Genomic DNA, 23,925 nt, shown 5'->3' with positions numbered 1-23,925 from the left:
AAACAATTTGTGCGACTCAAAAACAACCGATCTACCCATGGCGTTATCAGCAAAAGCTGCCGTGAACATGCCATGAGTCTCTTTTCCGGTTTTCCCAGTTTCACGCAACACTTGATGGCGTAGCGCTGTTCCAATAACCAGTTCATGATGGAGCGTAACGAGCTCACGTTATAGAAGTTTCGCAAACGAACGATGAGCCCTCCGCAAAGGCTGGGAGCCAAGTACCACCGACCTTCAGCCTTTCCTGAGACCCCCGATCCTCGAACCAAGCCGGATAAACCGCCGCCCGTCCGTTCGTCAATCCGGGAAAAATAAGTCATAATACTTGGACCGGCCTTGTATAAAAGTTAAGTTCAAGAGTCACAATATTAACTCGAAATTCAACTTAAGGCTAGGATAAAAATAAACAGACAAAGAGGGGTCGACAATTAATATTTTGGGATTACTTTTCCTGAAAAATGAAAAAGCAGTAGAAAGTCAATGACAAGGAGGAGTCAAAATATGTGAGAGATAAAATACCGCCAATAAACTGTAGCGGTATGTGCACCTTATTTCTCTCGTTCCATTTATGTTTTATTCTTTCTGCTTTAGCGTTTTTCTTCTTCTTATTGCTAAGGAGTTGGCATATAGGTCGGCATCAAAAATATGTCCGACGGCTTTCCTATATTATAGCTTGATTATTAGGGTCAACTTTTTATACAATATTACACACACAACTTCAATGTTGGTGAAAATCTTTCTACAATACTTAAATCTTCAGGTGATAATTATATTATTTTACATTTGTGTGACACAAGCATTAGCTTCGCCAACCTATTCAACTATTTTCTAACTTCTTACTTAATTATGAAGAAGTCTAGTTCGTTTCCCCACCGCTGTTATCTAGACTGATTTTTCCAGGTACTGGGCTCTTAAATCAGTAACCAGCGACTAAAGTATGTCAATTAACAATCATGACAAGAACTATTGTTATCAAATTTTTAATGTGAAGTTAGATAAATTTTATAAAAAAGAAAATGTTAAATTTTATGGTACCCTTTTATTGCAAAAACTGTAACTGTATCACAAGCAGGAATATGTGTACTAATGTCAGATAATAAAGTCATTTCTTGACATGGAAATTGTTTTTGTGAATTTAACAAAGACTATATGATTCCCCAAGGTGACATTTCACAAATTTGAGCCCGATAACATTAAAAATAAGCCGAACTTTTACGAAACGTAAACAAGTTTCGGACACGTTAATGGAAATTACTGCCTGTTCATAAACTAGACAACAGTCTAATCATTATGTATTTTTCAATTTTCATTTTAAAAAATTCTACCAAACTTTCACTTATAAAATGTTCATTTACACATATATTAATTCAAAAAAGGCAGTACAATTCTTCATTTTTTACCCGAACGGAAAGTTGTTTTTTTCTACCCGATATCGAGTCTGGCGTTTGAGCAAACGGAAGAGAAAAGAAAACAAACATTGATCGGACCTGAACGGAACTTAGGTGTTGAAAACGGAAAGAGTTCTGGCATATCGCTATGGGGCCCAGTAGACAACACCAACACCTCGTCCGAAAACGGCGGAAGTTTGGACAACCTTAGCGCTAATGTATACGTAGCATGGCTTGATATGGGAGAGGGACAAATTCTAGGAAAAAACGATGTGCGGAGTGCTGGGGAAATTAAAGGAGAAGAGAGAGAGGAAGGATGGAATCGGCCGAGCTACGATGTGAATCATGACAAGGAAGGGGGAGACAATAAGGAGAAGACGAGGGAGTGACGAAAAATAAATAAAAATGTGGAAATATGAGTGGGGTTGGGGGAAATGAAAGAGAAGGAGAATCGTCGAGGAAGGAGGATGAGTTTCATCAAGAAAGGCGACATGAACCATCGATCGAGGCGAGGCTATGGAGGCGTAAAGATAAAAAGATACCTCGAGAGTTACGCACAGCTAGAGTGGGCTTTCGAGGCGGGTCTCGCCGAGGAGATGAAGGGGATATCATGGTTGGAGATGGGAGGAAAAAATAAAAACATGGATCTGAAATTTCCAAGGAGACTGACGAGAGCACGGGATGTTCGATTTCAAGAATGGAATGAAATCTCGGCAATAAAAATATATTGCATGGACACTAGAGAGAAATAATAGGCAAAAAACTAGGGATGAATAAAGTACTGAGCATTTTGATCTATTGTATTGTTTTAATAAACTCATTTTACCGCTTTATTATGATTGACCAAATTTGAAAGACAAATATGCCTAATTCACATCCCATTTCATGATTTAAGGCACACATTTTTCTTATGTGCAAGCCATTTGCCGTCTACCGTCTAGATAGCATCTACATTATCGTTCTGGGCGGGATATACACTCACAGCAGTATTTACCTGATGCAATACAACTCATTCAAGGAGCTTTCACTCCATAAAAAACTTTAAAAGAGAAATCTTAATTCATATTTTCATTATTCTTAAGCCTCCAAAAACATGTATTTTTTAATAATATTTTCCACAAAAAATGAAGATTATAAACATTTGCTTCAGCCTCAGAAAACCAAGTCAAGTATTGAGGTGCGGAAAGTAAAATTACAATTTTATTAAGCACGATGCATTTTTAAGAATAAATTTTTATTCCTTCAATTAAATAATGCAATTATTGCAATCATAAAATAAAATTTGGGGAATAGTTCTCATTCAGAGTTCCATTTACGTGATAATATTAAAATGAAAGTCTATTAGAATAAAACCAAATCGTTTCTCTACCCCTTTAAACCTGATTTTCCTCAGTTTCAGAGGAAAAGAAGGCAACTAGATGCCTAAAATACTTGAACACCTACAGGCGCAGCACTCCTTCCTCAACTCGCAGATTTTTACCAGAACCTAAAAGCCCACTTACCCTATTTTAGTTAAGTCAACATCAGAGGCCATTTTCGACAAAAACTATACCTCAAGAAAGATATAAGGCACACTCAAAATACAAAGGTCTTAGAAAGAATAATATGCAGGAATTGCTCCAAAATACATAAATTTTTCAGCAGTAGTAGAAACAAATTTTAAAAAATTGTGTATCGATAAGGCGAGAAGATATTAGCGTAGATGATACTCGGAGAATGCTCCATAACCCTTCCATAACCAATTTTTTTCTAATGCTGTGCCACGCGGACTTTTTCCACCAGTGAAGAGGCATGGATGAGAAAACTATATTAAAAAGTACAGGACATTAAGAAAAACTTACAAAGAGATTTCCAAATACTATTTTATAATGCTCAATAGTGACATCTGTGATCTTAACTTGCAAACAGATAGTGTAAATATTGGCTAGGTTGGTCTAATTGTCGTTTGCATGAAAAGTTAATGAGGTATCAGCGACAAAAATTCATGGGTCAAATTGGAATTGGAACAAATTCAACCGTCCTTTTGCATTAGAGCAGGACATCGAATTTCGGAGGAGAACTCTAACGGATTTTCCAAGTCTCCCTCATTGTATGCCTAGTCAATAGTCTCCCAAATAAGAGCGAAAGAAATGCAGACCGTATTTATTTCAATTACTAATACTCTTACCTAGACAGGAAGATTGCTTGCTTCCATAGAAGATACTTAATGGAGTGACGAGGTAACTGCGGAAATTCTTCTCTCATTAACGTAAGATGAATTTTGACGCAACACTATTCCTACGTTATCTTCATACACATCAACTTAGTTTTCTTCGCCGATTTCGTTTTTTATTGACCCAGGACTCATTTCTACTGACAAGGCCAGCCAAACTTAGGAAGCTACGCGGTGTGAAAAATGCTGCCAGCGAGGCTGGAGGGAACGGGCCAAATGAATTCTGTCATTGTCAAGTTTCTCATCGTCATCGTGCTCCTTTGGCGGGCACGGAAAATGCCCCACATAGTCTTGAGTATGATTACACGATAGCGAAGAATTCTGAAAACGTAGGGAGAATCCCACAATTGGGAGAAAATTCCTCATGTGAAAGTGTGCACTTAGAAAATGTCCTTCCCGTGAAAGGAGCAAAGCAAGCCCGAACGCATAAAGACGGAGGAAAAATTGAGGGAGGATAGGAATGCGCGGCGAGACTTAGGGGAAGTGTCCGTGTGGGATGGGGTTGAGGCGCAAAGGAGTGATAGAAGCGATTTTGTCAGTATGTTTGTGTGTAGAAAGGTTGCGTGAGAAATAGTTCAGAAGGATTAACGAAACCCTGAGATGGTAGGCAAGAGTTAGGTGAGGGGGGTAGAGTGGCCGGGAGGAATAAGACGAGAGGGCTTTCCATTAGAGTGCAATGGGAATGGGGGAGACCTTACCCGGATGGGAGACACCTAGTGTCTTTGCCAATATTTCTAAAAACAAGAATTTCCCACTTCATTCTCAAAGCCTGGATCATTTTCTCGCAAATTAATGCCGTCCGAACAGAATATAATGACTCGCTCTAAGGAAATAGCTTTCACTCAACTGTTTAAACAAATTGAAATTTTCCGAATAGGGAAAATGCATCATATTTTTTCCTAGTTATAAAGCATAATTAAAAATTTGCAAGAAAACAATGTTTAAATAAAATTCAGATGTACAAATGCCGACATAGATTAATGTTTGTTACTCAATAAAATTAGCCTTAAAATTGATGAAAAACACGACTATGAACGCCTTTTCGCTGGTATGACGCCACTTTATAATAATATAGGTAATTAAATGGCACTTAATTACGTCGAAATTAATGGTATATTTTAAAGTCTATTTCAGTGACTAGATCATGTCATTCAAAATATAGGTTCCTATGCGATACTCGTAATTTATATTGTGCAAAGTTTTTTCATCCTTCGGAATGTTGACAGACTCATTACTGGAGTTCAAACAAATGTGCTAGTGAAACAAGATGCCAAAAAAACACATACATGATTTAAATACTTTGAGAACCATTTCTCGTTAGGATCTATACTGATTTCATCCAAACTTAATTAACATTACTTTATGACCTCCCTCAAATGAGATGGATACAATGATATTTACCAAATATGCCTAAACAATCTCACCTTTGGGCAGAAATGTTATCCCTGTATAATAACGCCATACCTTGGCGTGACGGCATCTGCAGCATTCCGTAGAGCATCGTGTTTTGACGTTGCTGAAAACTTACTATTTTTAACCATCGATATTTTTATAAAAACGTTTTTCTTCAACAAAATTAATGCTCTGTGCTCCTTTGCCAGCGTATTTTACATCCAAAAGGTTTCTTTAAATTTTACATGTTTCCCGTGACACAGAGGATTGTACCATTCATTCGTATAAGAGGATGCCAATTTATAAAATCAAACATGAAAGAATACGTTCCTGAAAATAAGATCTTCCGTCGCCGAGCCGAAAGAGTCACAGCACAAAAATTACTCACGTGCTACCAAAAATGAACTTCATGCAATAAGGAACATCAGCTTGTTGCTCAAGAATCTTACTAATATATGTGGAAGGCAAATAGTAAAAATTAATAAACTAGGCTGAGATAACCTGGGTCGCATGTATATTACAGATAGAGCTACACATCTAGATTATGACTGAAGAGAACATCTAAAAAGAGAAACCAAACTGTTTATTGAGAACAACTGAAAAACAGTCCTTTATTTATTTTTGCTTACGGAAAGGAAGAGGATTTTGGCCTGTTCGCATAGGAGAGTGGATATTCATGAAAAATATTTTACGGTAAATAACTGTGCCAGGGAAACACTACTAATTAGCCAATATTCCTGTAAGGAATTAAAATGGGTTGCAAAGGCTAGCAGAGTGGATTATGCATTTTAGAGAGCAATTACCTTAGGGTAATAACACCGATTATAATTCCAAATGCTAAGCTAACCTATTTTGTTGACTAAAATTTCAATCAATTCCGATATTAAAACTTGTAGAAAAATTTACCATTTGGACTTTAATTAATGAAATGCTGTACTATGAAATGGTTCAACTTCTATAAATCCAATTTTAAAAGAAACTTTGGGATAAAGGCATTTTTGGTATTACATGGTTAGTCTACCATTTCTTGTAAATTTTGGATGAAATAATCATTATCATCATCTTCTTAAGGCGGAGCCTTTTCGTTCGAGGCATTAGGCTCTCTGCGCTTCTATTCTTTTCAATATATTGTAAACCTGTATTTCATTATCTCCATTTTTTTATTAGATTTCTTTCCTCTTTAATTTATCTCAATACTTCTATGTTGCTTCGCTTGTCCGTTCATCTTGTTTTTGTTATCCTTCTCCAAATCCACATTTTCATTGCTTTCAACCAAGTCTTTTTTCCCAATGTCCAAGTTTCACATCTTTACAATAATGTACTCCAAATAAACGCTTTTGCAAAGGATTTTCTAATTTGCTAATTCATATGCTTGGTTTATAATAGATTCTTTTTATTTTCATATGCCTTCTTCGCCAATGCTATCCTTCTTTTCACTGCAGAGGTGCACCTGTTACTAAGCATATTTACAAACTAAACATCGCTAAATTCTCAACTAAACCTTCGTCCAATAAGATACAACCTGACACCCTGAGCTACCGTAAACTGCTCTTTATTATTTCAAACGATAGAAATATATTTAATTTATTCTCATCCTATATAATTACAGTGAAGGCATATTGTACTGAAAAATATTAAATACTGGTTGGGAAAGAGTATTCTTGAATAAAATTTAAAGATTCAAATCAAAGTCCTGGAAATGTGCATTTATTTTCTTCGTGACAGTCTTGATGGGAGATATGTCAGTAAACTCTCTTTAGTTCTGATCTTCCTGTCCTCAACATCGGCCTAGCATTTCAAGTCCATATTATGACAGGCTTGGATCTCTTCTGTCTTGTTTTCTGCTTCTGTAATCCTTCGCAGACATTTCGCATGATGATCCTTGTCTCTCCTGCTGCCTGGCGCGACGCACGGTCCTGAAGGCTGAGACCGAAAGTTGCCAGGACTCATTTTTCTCATTTCTGTGTCCATAGCTAGTCATGGGATAAATATTTGAGGCGGCTTCGTACTACCCTCTTCAAAAGTGTTTTAATGTGACGCAATCACATAACGGCCTGACTCCTTTACATCCGCTTCACCAGAAACAGAAATCCTCTTTCGGTATTGAACTACGTTGAGTTCATTATACGAGGGTCATCCGGAAAGTATTACCCGTTCGTGAAATAAAGACACAAAAGTAAATATTAACAAACATAAAAAATTTTATTTGAAAGAGGATTCTTTAAACTACTTCTCAACATAATCTCCAAGCAAATTAAGGCATTTGTCATAACGTGTGACAAGTTTCTGTATTCCTGCTGCATAGTCCTTCGCCGCCAGCTCATTGAGATACGCGAGGGACCCATCTTGCACAAATTTTTGCATAATGCAGATGGTGTTTAACAATTTTATGAACAATTGTTCGAGAAACATTGGGAAAATGCTCACAGATGTCATCAATTGTGACGCGCCGATCGTTCCTCACGAATTCGTCAACTGAGCTCACCAGTTGGTCTGTAATGACAGACGGTCTCTCCGAACGCTCATCGTCGTGTGTGTTCCCCCTCCCCATGTTGAAGTTGCGACACCACCGCCGAACAGACGACTCGTCCATTACATTGTCTCCATACACCTCCTTTAATTGGCGATGAATATCACATGGGCGAACGTTTCTTGCATTGAGGAATTTAATCACTGCCCTCACTTCACAACTGGCGGCGTTCTCAATTTTTTTAAACATTGTAAACAATCACAGAAACAACACAGGCAATGCTAGCGTCACGCAACTTGGCTCAGAGAAGGCAGACAAGCCACTGAAGCTATCTGACCTCGTCCAGGGGCTACTCGCGTCGTCAGCACTTCATGCGGCACGAACGGGTACTACTTTCCGGATGTCCCTCGTATTAAGGGTAGTTGGAAAAGCCAAACCCGCCATAACACACAGTCTACGCGAAAGATGGCAACGCTGTTGTTATCGTACCGATACTGTGGTAGGAGAACTGCATAATGGCAGCTCATGGTCCATAACGGTCTGTTCGGATCAACAGTCCAAAACCATTCAACGGTCACGCTATAGCGGGTGTTCGGTTTTAATTTGACTACTCCTAGGATATGGTCCCACTTAATCACATTATCACTCGAAAACAACCATTTTTGTACTCAAGTCCAAATATTCTTGCTATCGGCAAATCTTTCTATTCAACACAATTGGTTGAGCTCAATTTCAAAATACCATTCGATAGCGTAATACAGGTAGAACAAGTAACAGGTGTTATATATACTCTTTAATATTGGCGGTGCATATGAAGTTCGCATATTGTACATTTTAGTTTGTAATTTGTTCAAAATAAAACTGGCCCTAAATGAATGTAAACCTGTCGTAATTATAACAACATCAACTGTACAACAAAAATAACCTTTCAGTGAAAATACTGAAGCTGCGCTGGAGAAATACATGGCTCAGGTTTACCTCTCCATTCACTTAAATAAATTTACCACCAGCTTAATTATTGGCATTGCCGAGGTTTTTGACACCAATGATCAAACATTGCCCATGTATAAGATTCAGTGAACACTTTTACCCGAAGCCACCTAATACGTATTACATACCAACCCGTATCGTTACATTTTAATATTGAGTCTGAATGACTTTATCTCAATTTTCATTGACATATTTTTATTGCAAAACTCGGGTTATGCAGAGCATCATCATTGCCAGCTGCTTTTTAAAATCAGATTATATAATAAAAATTTATTAGTGGAAATGGAGTGAAGGTATGTTTACCCAATAATTAAAATATCCATCGAATGATGACAAGTCTGATAAACTTATAATATACTCCAAGCACGCCTACACTTTGAAATATATAAAATTTTCTAATTTGCAGTTAATTGCGGCTTAAAAATTGATATTACGATTTACGACCCATAAATTAAAAAACTATCATTTGACTGAAATAACTACCCACTGAAGTTAGTTTCATTGCATATCCGAGATAAATTAATCGGCCATTTTCGCAATCTCCGACTAAAGTACCGATATTAAAATAAATATATGAATTTTGTTTATCTGCAGTCATAAAAAATCGAATGTTCTCTTAATTAACGACTGTGAAGTGTTTGGACGCTTAAAAAGTCAAAAGTCAGGCTGAACAGATTATTCCATTTCTAAATTCAATGTCAATTCAATTAAAATTGAAATTTTAACTTGAAAGAAACTTTAGCTTGTGCGTTCATTTGGTATTTAAAAATAAGACTTAAGAGAATTTAATCATCAGTAAACTTTCGAAGTAATACAGTTATTTTGTTAAATATGTTCATCATGTGAAAAGATAGCATAGATACACACTAATTCCTTTCCACAAAAACTCTTTACATTTGTGTAATCGTCGGTCTAGAGACCAAAACGCCAACAAGAAGACCGCAGATTAGAGATTTTCTGGGTGAATGGATGTTTTTACTAGCCTAGGTATTTATTTGAACATTATGAAAGGCTCTCAAAAGTATTCAGTTATTACTACCTACACATGAAGGCTTTGTGTAGGAGTTCTGATTAGAAATAGCTGGGTAACTTTTGATTCCAATTACTAGCTATAATTGTTGCTTTTAGCAATGCGCTCATGAAGAAAATTAAATTAATTAATGCTATTAAGTGTACTGCAAACAAGCACGCATTTTTTGAGTCACGAATCAAAAAAAATTACCTTTCTCGGGAAGGCCTAAAGATGTAACTCATGAGGAAATTCCCTTCCTGAATTTTCACGAGTGACAATAGTCCCAATATTTTTTACGCTTCGAAATTCACTTGAATAAACCATTTCATGTAAATGCAACATTTTCCTAACTCTACCAGGCGCATACGATTGGACCCTATGCGTCTCTTGGCTTATTACGGGAGAAACGGTCTCCACTGAGTTTACCTCCTGTCCGCTTTAAGATTTCAAGCTGGATAAAGTCACTTCGATTTTTCGCGAGATACCTTCAATACACTGCCATGCGTTTCAATAAATTATAGCAAGAGAAAATGTTTAAAGGGTCTTTAAATTGGAAATTAATTCTCGCCAAAAATTTTATATTTTAAATTAATTACTGATTTCTTATCATACTTTTAAAATTAATTTTTCGCCATAGGATTTTAGAAACGATATTAGAACTAGCGTTCTTAAATTCAGCGTCTTCTAACAAAGGTATACAAACTTGCAATTACGCTCCATTGTCTGTTCTTCATTTCATTTTGGTATTTTATTGAGGCCCGTGTCTCAAAGAGAATAAAGACAGTATTCAGTTATACGTTCATCTAAGGCTATTAAGAAAAAGAGATCAGAAACGTCTCGCGGTAAATTGAATATCATCACAAATTTAGCTTAAAAAACTAATTATATACAAACTAAAAAGCGGTAACTCCAACGCCAAATTGGTCACTAAAAAGGCATTATTCACGCTGGATGTTATTTCACCTGAATTAATGGAAATTCAGACGAGTCTAGATGAAAAATGTATGACAATATGTTAACATTATGTGCTATAAAAAACGATTTCTAACATCCAAATTTTCGCATTCGTTAACACCCTGCGTCAAAATTTATTTCTCAAGATTCTGCATAAAGAAGGTATAGGCAGTAAATAACAATTAAAAAATCAGATGTTCATTTAAATATGAAAAACAATTTCCGTTATTTCAACTGGTTATTCTGAAAAATCTCTTCTGTATATTTTTTACAATTTCACTAAAGCGTCTCTGCCAACTTAAACAAACTATCTGTCATATACCTTGCGGCAGGTATAGTTTTCCCTGCCTAATCCTGACAGTTTTATTACTTTTTGACATGGTGCTTCTAATTCCTATTATCTGAAATCACATTATATTGTGTGCATACTCGCACTGATCTTCCCGCCATATTTCCTTGGCCCTGTTTGTTTCTCGACTCATTAAATTACTTATCTCTCTACACATTCTTCTCCCTATTATTGTGTTAACGTTTTTTCATACCCTTACTTCATCCATTATCTTATACACGTGGCCTGCGGCATCTATATTCCATTAGTTTTCTGCTATTTCTATCCCGCTATTGAATGAATCTCCACTAAAAATTACTCTCTAACTATCTCTTCAGATATGCAAAACGCTTCAGAATGTGCAAAACTCACTGTTTGCACATCTCATCTCACACATACCAGTCACATATATTTCTCCGTTCTCTCACTCTCATCTCTTTTGTGCAAATATTTGATGTTATGACGACTGCAAGGCCTTGCCTCACCCGTGGCCTAGCACGACACCGAGCCCTGTGGGCCGAGTCCCATTGTTGTCAGAATCCATTTTCTCATTGTGCTCGTCCATGTTAATCATGAGAAATTTGACTAAGGGAATTTCCCGTTACCTTCCTCAAAATTGTATTTAACGAGACAACATCACTGCATTAACCGTCACACTGGGTAAGGACACCGAAAAATTGAAGCTGCCCGGGCAAATTTTCATTTAGCTCCTCTCCTCAGACCTGTCTAGCATGGGTAACCTTGCCAGATTAAATTCTCATTGCTCCCACCAGTACACCTCTATGGACCAATGCAACACACAAGCCCTTCCACAAGAGCAATGTCGTACACCAGGAGTGGAGCTAGCATTTTAGTTATAAAGTATTATAAAAATGTATAAATCTTGTATTAAAATATTACATGAAAATATACATTATGTAGAGAATTATATTAAGTAATAATTATACAATATTATTGTTAAGAAATATGTTAATACTCAGGAAAATAAAATAATCAAATGTGTTATATAATTTACATAATATATATCAAATATATTATATTCAAATAAATTATGTATACTCTACCGTCTTCTCCTAACATATATTTGATAGAAAAGGTTTATATCGGCGGTTTTAGTATTCTACAAACCGACTTTACTTTTCTAAAAATCGCCGTTCAAATGGCCGATCGAAAGCACTTTTCGTAACGCTAAACCACCTTCTTTAATCACTCCGTAATGAAGTTCACCGCCTGAGAATTGGTTAATAGGTGGTCAATCAAGATGGTGCGGCGGTCATCGTACTGCCTTACTACCCAGATGGCCCGGGTTCAAATCCCGGAGGTGTTGAATATTTTTCAGATGTATCTCGACCCATACTTGAGGTGCTTTGTGGAGGGCACTTTGAGTTAGTACGCTGTCCATCGGATGGGACATTAAGCTGCGGACCCCTTGTTGCCTTTCGTAGAGAGCAGGCTAATGCCGACGCCGAGTTTCTCTCCACCCTTTATCCTTTCTCATCCATCTCCTATGGCGCAAATGAGACCTCAGCTGTCGGTTGCCTCTGATAAATACTACTACTACCCCGAGTACCATGTAGAAAAATATACTTCATTTTCACCTGTTCAGAATTCGATGATAAAATTTTCCATTTCTACACCTAAATTAATCTATATTGCCCCTGGTCCGAGTTCCCATCACACATTTCCTTACTAGTGCTTTTATATGCAGCTGAAATGTGACTCCATGATAGTACTGATTTATCCTTTTCGTATATATTATTTCGCGCGAAGTAACTTTAAATTCATCTAATGTGAGCGAAAACAATATATTACTCAGTACCCGAGTTTCTGAGAACGTAACCCGATGTGCCATACACGACGCATCGGGTTACGTTCCAAAGACTAACATGCTCACTTCCCATTTAATGCTCATTCTAACCTAAAATTTAAGAAAACATGATTAACTAACGTCAGGCTAAACTTTTAATACTTATTTTGAATGGTTCTTCTTACACTTGTCTCTTATTACGTAGTAACTTTATAAATTGAATAAAGTACGTTTTATACGAATCGATGGCATTTGGGGGATTGAGATGGTGCGGGAGCTGACGTACTGGCTTCCCACCCAGAGGCCCCGGGTTCATATGCCGGCGGTGTTGAATATTGTTCAGAGGTATCTCGATCCCTACTTGAGATGCTTTGTGGCGGGCACTTTGAGTGAGTACGCCGACCGTCGGATGGGGCGTTAAGCTGCGGACCCCTTGGCGCCTTTCGTAAAGATTAAGCTAATGCCGACGCCGGGTTTCTCTCCACCCTTCATCCTTTCCTGTCCACCCCCTATGACGCGATGGCGCAAATGACCTCAGCTGTCGGTCGCCGCCCCTAAATACTACTACTCGACGGCATTTTAACAAGGATATTAAGATTCCTAGTTTAAAAATTGGTGTCGGTTTAATGCTTTAGAAATGATCCCTTTTAATGTTAATTACTTCATGTTCTTAATATTTTGCAAATGGATTCCCGCAATCGAAAGTACACTCTTACTTAAATTGAAAAATCATTAAGTATCAAGTAAAATTACTTACCTTGTTTGGGGAGAGTAAAGAAAAGCTATAAAAGCTTTATTTTAAAAATTTAATATTTTGCTATCCGCAGCACAAAAATGAAACAGTTGCACATATTTATTTGCAATATGAGGGCAAAAATGATTGTAGTTCCTGGGCCTTATAAATAGTAATAACGGAGATGAAATATAGAAAAATAAGAGCAAAATATTAAACTCTGTATAATAGCATAGGAGTAGACAAATATTCTCCAATTCATCTAGTTATATTATAAACACATAATAAACGAGTTACAACTTTTGAATTAAATAAGCTGTTACCTGAATATCTCATATTTGGTAGTATCTTATATGGTCCCACTCCTTGCATCCATGACAGCCACTTCGGTTCGCACGGTTCCCCACTTTCGGTGGCTTCAGTGAATCCTCCGTCGTGCAATCTAAAGAGGAGCGATCTATATGATAAGTTATTTCTTAATGAGGTATTTTCAAACTTATTTAATAACTCAAGAGTTTCATTGAATTTTTCATTTCGAGATACCTTTTAATATGGGTAAACAGAAGAAATTACAAATGCAACAACGTTCAGATTATTTCGTCACCCCGAAATGACCGAAAAGTTCATTGACTGCCCGAACGGGCAAGTATAAACCGTCCCGGCGAGTGAAGTCTCATCTTAACCGGTCATTGTGTATAAGAAACGCATGGTAGAAATAAACTAGGAATAAAATATAACTCCTTAACCCAACAAGAAAGGAAAGCCGACAGGGAACGGCTTTTTACAAACAAGTACAAATAAGAAGGTCAGTAACAGCACTAACTGCCCGCCTGAGCACATAGCGGTACACAAAGAAAACGGAGCCAAGGAATGCCTATTTCCCAACAGCGGGAAATTACACTTAGGCAAGGGGAGGAGGGTGGTAGCAATACCGTGAAGTGGATAAAACGATTCTAAAACAACATGGAGGTCGGAGGAAGAGGCCCGTTGGCCCGTGAAGCGGTTAATTGCCATGAAGAATATTAAAATTAAAAATCAAAGGAAAGACTCATAGGCGAGTAATAGCTTTAAGCAGTGTACATGTGTGTTTGTCTCTAGGATCGTAGTCCCAGTCGGTTTGTAACATTGAATTTCCAGACGGTTCGAGGCGGGATTGAAATGACGCAACTTGCGAGTGAATGTGAGTGTGAGTGACGGGAGTTTATGTGCCGCTCGTACGTCAGCCTTTCGAGTGAATCGACTCACTTGGAGTAGCGTCCGAACAGCCTTAATTTGGATGGTCTCAAGGTGACGCCAGGGCGTTTTTCGTACGGCAAACACGGGCCAAGCGTGCAGAAACTGCGGGAGAATGATCGACCTGTAAAGTCGCATCCTGTCGGCGTGACACGGCGAGAAATCACGGGGGAAAGGCAGCCGAGGCGGCTCCTTGCAACCAGTGCCTTCTGAAGTCGAAGTGCGGCTTGAAAGTGGGTTAGTTGTCTAGAATGACAACAAGAAATCGGTGCGAAGAAGCCCCCGGTATCATTTGTTGATGAAAGAAAAGAGGAACGTGGGGTTTGCGTTTTCGTCTGCGGGAAAAATGAATATGTATGCTTTTGTCATGATTGAATCGTATTTTCCAGGTCCATGGCCACTGGTGCAGTTTGTCAAGGTGTGCGGTATTGCGCTCATATATATGCCCTACATATGTGCTACGTTCTTTAAAACTGTCCGTCAAAGTCTTCATAATGATGAATATCGCGTGGATTGTCAAAAAAATATACTAGGTATTGTGGGCGCAAGTACGATGGTCCCTTTCAGTGCAAGCAAAAATCTCAATCAGTCAATGCGAGACGAATCATGTACCCAGTGGCTTGGCTACCCATGAGAAACTAGCATACCTCTTTGTCCTCGACAATTAACTTTAAGTTTCTATCAGACGTACATATTTTGCTAAGTTTGTGTCTTTATTACCCATTAAGGGCTTTTTTGAATAAAATAAACGGGAAGGTAATTTACGATCAAGAAAATTTCACTGGCATTCAATGCTCACGTTTTGAAATTTCATGCATGAGGTGCTATATGAACCATAAGGATATATTTATACTCGTACTTCCACAGAGGCTATTTCCACATCAAATACTCTCACAGAGGCTACTCTGGAAAACTACTCACTACCTTTCAAGTCAGGGATTTTACGTCAGAATAAACTGAACTCTTTTTAGGGTTCTCGAATCTTTTTAATTATTCATTTAACCTTTTGACCCTTTTGGTCCACATCCTTTTTCCATTACTTAATTAACTTTACATGTTGTGAATTAGATTTATATCTTAATTCGGTGAGTTCAGCGATGAGAAGTTCTTTCAGGCTTTTATATCGTAGTATCGTGTCATTTTGAATTTTTCAATAGTTTCGTGGTATAATGGTGGAGATACAGAAGGCTACTACCATCGAAGACAAAGTAATGTTTATCCTTGAACAGCTCCTTCGCATCTATGACTAGTACAGCACATACAAGCGTGACACTCTTAAAGTTCTTGCATGAAACTGCCATGACATTGTTAACAAAAAACATAAACTTTTTCACTACGCCACCCAGCACCACACTGACGTATAACTTTTACAGGAAAAATTGCTCCAACCCCACCTCGCATTCCATTCGCCTCATTGCTTTACGCACCGACTCAACCGTAATACACATGGCGGAGGGGTTGCTGTTTTAGTTCGCCGCGATCTTCCGCATTCCCTCCTCGATGTTACTTTCCTCTCTTGCATCGATGCTCTCGGTATTACGGTCCATACCACGCAGAGTGACTTCAACATATTCTTCATCTACCAACGCATTGGCGAGGTGTATTTTTTTTACTAATAGTGATCTTTTGCGGCTGGTTTCACCTTGCAAGAATGGATTATACGTAAGCATAGGAGTGAAAATAAAGATTCAACCTACTCAGTGTGGTTGAATCTTTCTAATAAATTTTGGAATTACACCCAGGATAAAGAGATGGCTGACGCACCTGGCCCCGATTAGGTAGCAATAAAAAGTGTTGGTGTCATGCTAAAAACATTAATAAAAAAACCCATAGGTAGCCACTTCCATTATTTATTCCACGCAATCATGAAGGTCACAAACATTAAAATGATTCCTAGAGGAAAGCCAGACCTTTGCGGTCGACATCATATGTACTCCTATCACAGCTTCATTGAGCACAGAAACAGAAAAGAAGATAGACAAAAACAGCCACCATTAGCATTACAACTTGAATGTTAAGAAGTGAAATGAGACTGTGACCGCCATTTATGAGAAACAGAGGGAATGACAGATATTTTATGGAAATAGGAGTTGAAATGGAAAGGTAGCGGGGTTCTTTGGAGCAATCGTTACAGAATAATACACAGTGGAGGGGTAGTTAGCATGAATTATAAATGTTATTAAAGAAACAAGTTCAAATAAAATTGTGAGCATATAGCAGATGCGTAATCAAACGGTTGGGACTGCTTCAAAAGAAAACAGTTGAAAATGACAGGGAATGTAATTTGGTGGAAAAGAAATATACGGGATTGAGATTTAGTACGATTTCTGAACAGGTTATGATCGCGTGATGAGAACGACGGCGTTGCAGATGTAATGGCTTATCTTTTTAGCACCTGATTTAATTTCGGACTGTGCCCGTGCACTTAACTTCGTTTTTCACACAAAACTTAGTACAAATTATTTGATCCATTTTTTGGAATAGGCAAAAATCGAAGACAAGCCAAAAGAGCTGTCAACAATTAACTGAATATTCAAAATGACCAAACTTGTCGGCATAAGTGAGAGACATAAGTATCAACATAACGCCACAAAAAAATCGAAAATAAAATATATGCAACCCACGAAAATTCAAAATTCGCAAACCTTTTTTCCAGAACTCGTAGGTGCCCTTGGAAAATGTCGTGAGTTTCAGGAAGATATCAGTTGAATTGTGAGAGGGCTGCATAGAAATTAATGCGTTTCGACCTGGTGTCGCGGTGAAACGGGCTAGAACCACCATCTTTGTGTTTACACGTCCCTACACTCAGGGCGCATCTTGCTGTGGTAGAGTAAATGTCGAGCATAGATTTAAGAACAGCTTAATTAATTAGCACATTTCCATGGGAGCGGATAAGGATGTTAATTTAGTGCTCATGAAGTTAACTTCAAATTCAAGAGGTTAAACCGGCAAATGTTTCGGTAAAATAGATTTATTTCATATGTTACTACAATGCCTCAAAATTCTTCAAAGTATATCACTGGAGCGTAGACATGCTTTTACCAGCGACTTTTCCACGATTCGAAGACTCGGTAGGCGAATTCCGGAAGGTTCTTAAGGGTACACGTGCAAGCTTCCTTGACAGCATTTAGGATTTCATGGTGGTCTCCTTTGAGGGAGGATTTCACTTTGGGAACAGGAAATAGTCTGCTGGTGCCAACTCGAGACAGTAAAGAGAGGTTGTGGAATCGTCGCGTTGCGCTGCAGGTCTTTGTTAGCAGACACTCGACTCTGCTCTTTTTCGTCCGTCAAGACCTTCCGGACGAGTTCATCTAAGATATTTCGCATCGCCAATTTTTAAGTGATAATATACGCACTGTCATTTCATCAATGTCAATACGATTTGCGATCGTGCGCACAATTGATAGACGGTATGAATTCACCACTTCACGCACACGACAGGAAAAAATTGGAACCGAAACGTTTTATACAAACCTTGTATAGACGATTCCATGAAACAAAACTGAATGAAAGCCAAAGGTTTATATAAACAAGTATGTCATAAAATAAAAATCATTCCATAAAATGTACATTTCTTATATTTGAGTGACCATGTCACAGTACAGATATTACACAAAATTGGTCTCTCTACGTATAACTGACATAGGTGGAGGTCATCAATTAAAAATTAGTTGCCATGTAATATTACACTAAATAATCGATTAATCAATATACCAATATAGTTTCCGATTAGCCGTTGGAGAGTCAGAATCACGTGTAGTCGTACAAAAGGCAATTAATTAGTATAGTAGATGTTTACACTAATAATTCCATAAACGAAGTTTCTTAATGTACGTTTTAAAGCACCAATATCCAAATGTGACAAATAGAAGAAATATTTCATAAATGCAAGGGAAAATTTTCAATGGTGCCAGACAGTACTAAGAACATATCTAATAGAAATGGCAAATGCCAAAATAATGGTCTGATCAGGAGATGATGGATTATATTTTACAGAATTAAGCAACTGTAGCTAATTATATTTGGCAGTATTCAGACAAAATATGCCCAAAAGACCACGATACCCTACAAACCAAAAGAGTGCTCATAATAATCGATTCACATACCTATAATCATAAACAATGCCCTCCATTGGAAATGACGGTCCGTCATTGAATTCTTCCATACGTCTCCGAAGCCAATCCGAAAAAATAAGCCGCCCATCTTGGTCGCAGGTGGCACCAACACTCCAAATCAGAGAGAACATGAACCACGGAGTAATCAGCTGGGCTGTGAAGAAATATGAGTAGATGTAGCCAACTTTACATGACATAGTGAATATAATACCACCATGTTTATCATCCTAACTAAATGATATAAATTGGCTCAATGCATGTATATTCCAAATCAAGTGATGTACAGCATGTAAATTAAATTAAAAAATCATATCATCCACATAAGAAAAATTCAACCTACAAAGGTAAGACCTATATTTATCATTAATGTGAGTGCTATAAAAGCAAAAATAAAATAATTATAACTAGATATGATACCCTGTAAATATATTAAAATTACAGTTTTATGATTATTGCATATTTACTTAAATACTTATAGACATTTAAAGTGATTGAGAACATTTTTACTCCCAAAATTATTACAAACAAATACAAAACAGTTGAGCAAAATCTATTTCTCATTGAAAAAGCTTTAAAAATATATATATATATTCACACTCCTACAATTATATTCCCTTCAAATCTATACCTATTGAATAAAAAAGAAAACTGATTCACATTGACTGGGATACATTTTGAAATTGTTGCTTTTCACACTTTCAAATTGTTGCATTGGAATGTGCATTATCGGATGGGTTCGTTAGAAGTTACTATCACTGCGTCTCCCACAGTTTCACTACATTTGTTTTAGAACATTTTAAATAAGATACGTGGTTGATTGTTTGAGGGAAAATCTTTTGAGAAGTAAAATAAAAATGTTGGTTTTCCAAAAATACACTTCTGACGCCATGGGCTGTTTCCTTCACGTTGTGGAAGTTCTAGCACCTTCTAATGACCCAATAAACCACTTCGGTCACTCCATACGCATATGATGCTGCACACCTCAAGCAATATCAGATGGATTAAATAAAAACCATCCCGCGTCTGTAACTTAGAGCGGCGGCTTCACAGGCGTCTGACTAGATTGGGGTGGAATAACTATTGAGAAAGACATGGGAAACTATCACTTTACCTTTCCTAAAAATTGTGCTGAACATAACTAGTTCATCTGTACACGTGACTAATAGAGAAAACTAATTCATAGATCTTAAAAGTAATTTTTGAAATAATATTTATCAAGTCAAACTAAACCTTTTGTGCGTTGAAAAATCATTACTCGCAATTCAATATATTTCTTACTTTACATAGACGGTTATATTTTAAATATTCAACAGCATAGCAGCCGTTTTTCCAATGTGCGACCTTTTGGCAATTTCTCCTATTCCTTTCGGAACGATATGAAACAATATTCTTGGCATCTTTCAATTCATCCATCTAAATGAAAAGAAACATATTTTATGCGTTTTTTCTAATATGCTTATTGTATCATACACTTTTATCGCAGGCAATCCTTTATAGAAAGGACTAAGAACGGCAATGTCAGAACAAAGCTTAAAATTCTCTCGGGTTAATTAAATAAAACATTAACTTTCATTATTTATTTTCATTTATTTCTCTTTGCCCGACAGCAGTATACAGGCGGAACTTCGGTTCACGGAAATGCGCATGCGGTGTGGCAAACCTAAAGTGGAAGCCAAATTTCTGTGATACTTCATGACATACAGAAGAGTTAGAAGAATTGTCTGTATTTAAGGATAACTTTCATAAATGGAATAGGAATATATAAACAAACCTTGCGCCATAGCATGACAAAGAGCAACGAGTGAGTCTAAAGGCAAGAAAGGCATCCATCTGCCACACATTCTGAATTACAAGATGAAACAATTACGTGGATCGCTGAATTGTTTCAATCTTTTCCTTTGTCTTATGATAAAAATGAAGTACATAATCAATATTGATTTTTATGACATTTCTTTGTTGGATTTCACATTGCTAATAAATATTTATTTCAACAAAATTCCATGGTTCATCAGTAGGATGTGTGAAAGAGGCTGTCAAAGGGTTACGAATAATAAAAAGGATAGGAAAAAGTCAGAGAAGGTTGCGTGTTATTATGGTAGCGATTTCTTCTCCTTGCGCCGTGGTTGTTTCGTGCGTGGAAAATGCGAACCCCTCAGTTCATCCATCTTGCAGTCACTCCATAGTCACTCTAGCCTGAACTTAAAAATAAGTACGAGCACAGTTGGTATAAAGTTAAATTTACTGTTGTGCCTCCGAGTTTCCATGTGCTGTCATGAAATATTTGGTAACAATGGTGTGTTCCTTTATGTTCATTCGTAAAACCTATTCACGAACAAAATCGCATCTATCTATAAGGTCTTGAATTAAATTGATTGTTTGTTTTCCTTCAAACCTTTTTCTATTTTAGCGCTGTCCGGCAGCGTCATCACAATATTCAATTTAGATATATGCACTACCTTGAATACCCGTAGACTTGCCATATTCGTGAAGTAAGATGGAGGTCGTTGGTGCCATAAAGCAGCAAAATTACATGGGAAGGCCCAGAAGTACCCGGCCTGACCTAGAGATGGCAGTTATTTAAAAACTATCACTGTACTAGAAAGTACGCAATCTATAAAGCATATGTTTCAAATTTAAAGACGTCAGATTGTTAAGAATTTGTTTGGCAGCCATCAATAATGAATATTTTCTGTGAATTTGTGAAAATGGAGAAAATTGGTCACCGTTATATGATCTAATACTTTTATTTGAAAGGCATCAGCTCGACCAATATAAAAGCTGAACTGGATTCTACTCTGAGTGAGTCTGCTCCTTCGTTTACAACACTAACATATTGGGTAACAGAGTTTAAACGAGGCCGTACGAGCTGTCAAGACGAGCATTGTATTGGTCAACCAAATGAGATGACGACTCCATAAATGGCTAAGAAAATCCACTAAGTGCTTACTGTACGATTTTTGACTGAAAATGCGCGAGCTAGCAGACATATTAGGTATTTCAAAAAGTGCGGTACATCGCATATTGACTGAAAATTTGGACATGAGAAATCTGTGTGCAAGATGGGTGCCGCGTTTGCTCACACTCGAGCAAAACCAGTGCCGTTTTGTGTCGTTTCAATTGAGTGTTTAGCAAAGTTTCACAGTAACAAAGCAGAATTTTCAGGCCGTTTCATTACCATGGATGAAACATGGATCCATTACTTCACACCCGAGAAAATAGAACAATCAAAACACTGGATTCAAAAGGGAGAACCGCCTCCAAAGAAGGCGAAGACCGTTACATCTGCAGGCAACGTCATGGCGTCGGGTTATTGGGACTCTCTTGGAAAAGGAAAAACTATCAACGGCGAGTATTATGCGAACATTTTCCAACGTTTGAGCGACGAAATCAAGCAAAAACGGTCGCATTTGGCTAAGAAGAAATTGTTGTTCCATTAAAACAATACACCAGCTCACAAATCCGTTATTACAATAGCCAAAGTTCATAAATTAAAGTTTGAATTGCTACCTCATGCATTCTATTCGCCAGAGTTAGCCCTCTCGGATTGTTTCCTGTTCGTAAACTTAAAAAAATGGCTCGGTGGTCAAAGATTTTTCAACTGTGAAGAAGTGAAGTCGGCAGTTAATGGCTATTTTGAGGAGCAAGACAGTTATTATAAAAAGGGGGTCGAACTTATTGAACATCGCTGGGAAACGTGTATACAGCTGAAAGGAGATTATGTTGAAAAATAAATACATTTTTTGCCAAAATGTTTTCGTTTTCTTTGTTGAGTCGGGTACTTCTGGTACCAACCTCGTAATTTTCGGTAAAGACCATTTCGTTTTTTTTGAATTCTTAGTTCAATAATTCACAGTTACTTTGCAAAGTTACAACTTTTACAAGGCTCAGATCTTTCTGCAGTAATAGCATGTATCTACCTGTAGTTTTGGCAAAATCTTATTCCGTTGAAATGGTTCTACTGCTGTAAATATGGCGGCAGCATAATATTCCACCTTAAACCCTAATTCTTTTCTCCATTTTACAGTCACTGAACTGGAATTTATTACAACCATCAGTTGGCATGTATATTTGTCAATATTATTGCAAACGTAATTATGAAGTTATTAGCAAATGTACAGCCAAATGCGCTGGTGATATTTTGAAAGTTGATTTGACCAATTTCGTATTCAATTTTTTAAAAGTGAGTCTTTTACGTGATTTCCCAGACAGTACTTGCATACGGATTGTTGCTCCATCGATATTTACCAAAATGTCATTCATAACCATGAAGCTAAAAACCTATGTCTTTTCACCCCACCAAAAGTGGGCTATTCCTCGCTGCTCTATTCTGGCGAATGAAAAATTGCGAGAAATACGAATGGCCCTGTTGTCCTTCTAAGAACGGTCATACACTAATTTTTAAAGTAAATATATTCCTAAAAAGCAACAAATACGCCATTATTTCTCCAAACACACGAATATATCAGTGCTGCCAAAGTAAAATTGACAAATTTTACAACAAAATAACGGTTACAACAAAGTAACGGTTGGATTTTGCACGAAAAATAGCACATGGGTGCCCCACGTGGCCACTGACGATCAAAAAGTCATTTGGACGACACTTTGCAAACAGTGCTTGAAGCGCTCTACGAAAAACAAGAATAATTTTCTGTATTTATATGAAACAACGGATGAAACGTGGATTCACCGTTACACACCAAAATCGAAACAACAAATCATGCAGGGGATGGAAGCCAGTCCTTCAACTGCAAAGAAGGTGGTACCATCGGCGGGAATGATTATGGCGTCGGTTTTTTTACGGAGAATTATTCTAACCTTCTAACAAAACTAGAGGCAAACATTCGTGAAAGCAGACTCTGTTTGCAGAGAAAAAAAAACATTTTCCATCGGGGCAACCCACTTGTCCACAAAAGTGTCTTGGCGAAGTGAAAATTGAGCTAAGAAGTGCTGGAACATCAATCTAATTCCTCTCATTTGGCTCCTTCCAACTTACACTCCAAATTCAAAAGTTTACTCACTCGTCAACGTCCAATTAAAAAGCGATTGGCCGTAGACGATTATATAGCAGTACTTCCAGAAGAACACTTAAGAGACGGGATAACGGAACAGGGAAACCGCAGAATAAAATGTATTAATATTAAAGGCGATCATGTTGAAAATAAAACCTTTTTGAAAAATAAATTGTAATTTTTACCATAAGCCCAGAACTTCTCAAATACGTATGTAACCTTCATATATTCACACGGTTCACTCCTCAAGGGCGTAGGAGTCGGACGGAGTCGATATTAGGG

General features: G+C 37.4%; 1 protein-coding gene across 1 annotated transcript in view; it reads right to left on the bottom strand.

The window, feature by feature from the left end:
• Positions 1 to 23,925, bottom strand: part of LOC139697949 (dynein axonemal heavy chain 1-like) — a 500,497-nt gene that overhangs the window by 248,010 nt on the left and 228,562 nt on the right. The window contains exons 36-37 of the mRNA XM_071596807.1: positions 18,626 to 18,788; positions 13,610 to 13,728 (exon numbers count right to left, since the gene is read on the bottom strand). Coding sequence (XP_071452908.1) covers positions 13,610 to 13,728; positions 18,626 to 18,788 — 282 coding nt within the window. The remainder of the gene's footprint in view (positions 1 to 13,609; positions 13,729 to 18,625; positions 18,789 to 23,925) is intronic.

The sequence above is a fragment of the Hetaerina americana genome, unplaced genomic scaffold (genome assembly GCF_022747635.1).
Source record: "Hetaerina americana unplaced genomic scaffold, ioHetAmer1.1.p SCAF_8, whole genome shotgun sequence".
NCBI classification, from domain to species: Eukaryota; Metazoa; Arthropoda; class Insecta; order Odonata; family Calopterygidae; genus Hetaerina; species Hetaerina americana.
Note: the sequence above shows the minus strand (reverse complement) of the source record. Positions and strands in the feature narration are given on the sequence as shown.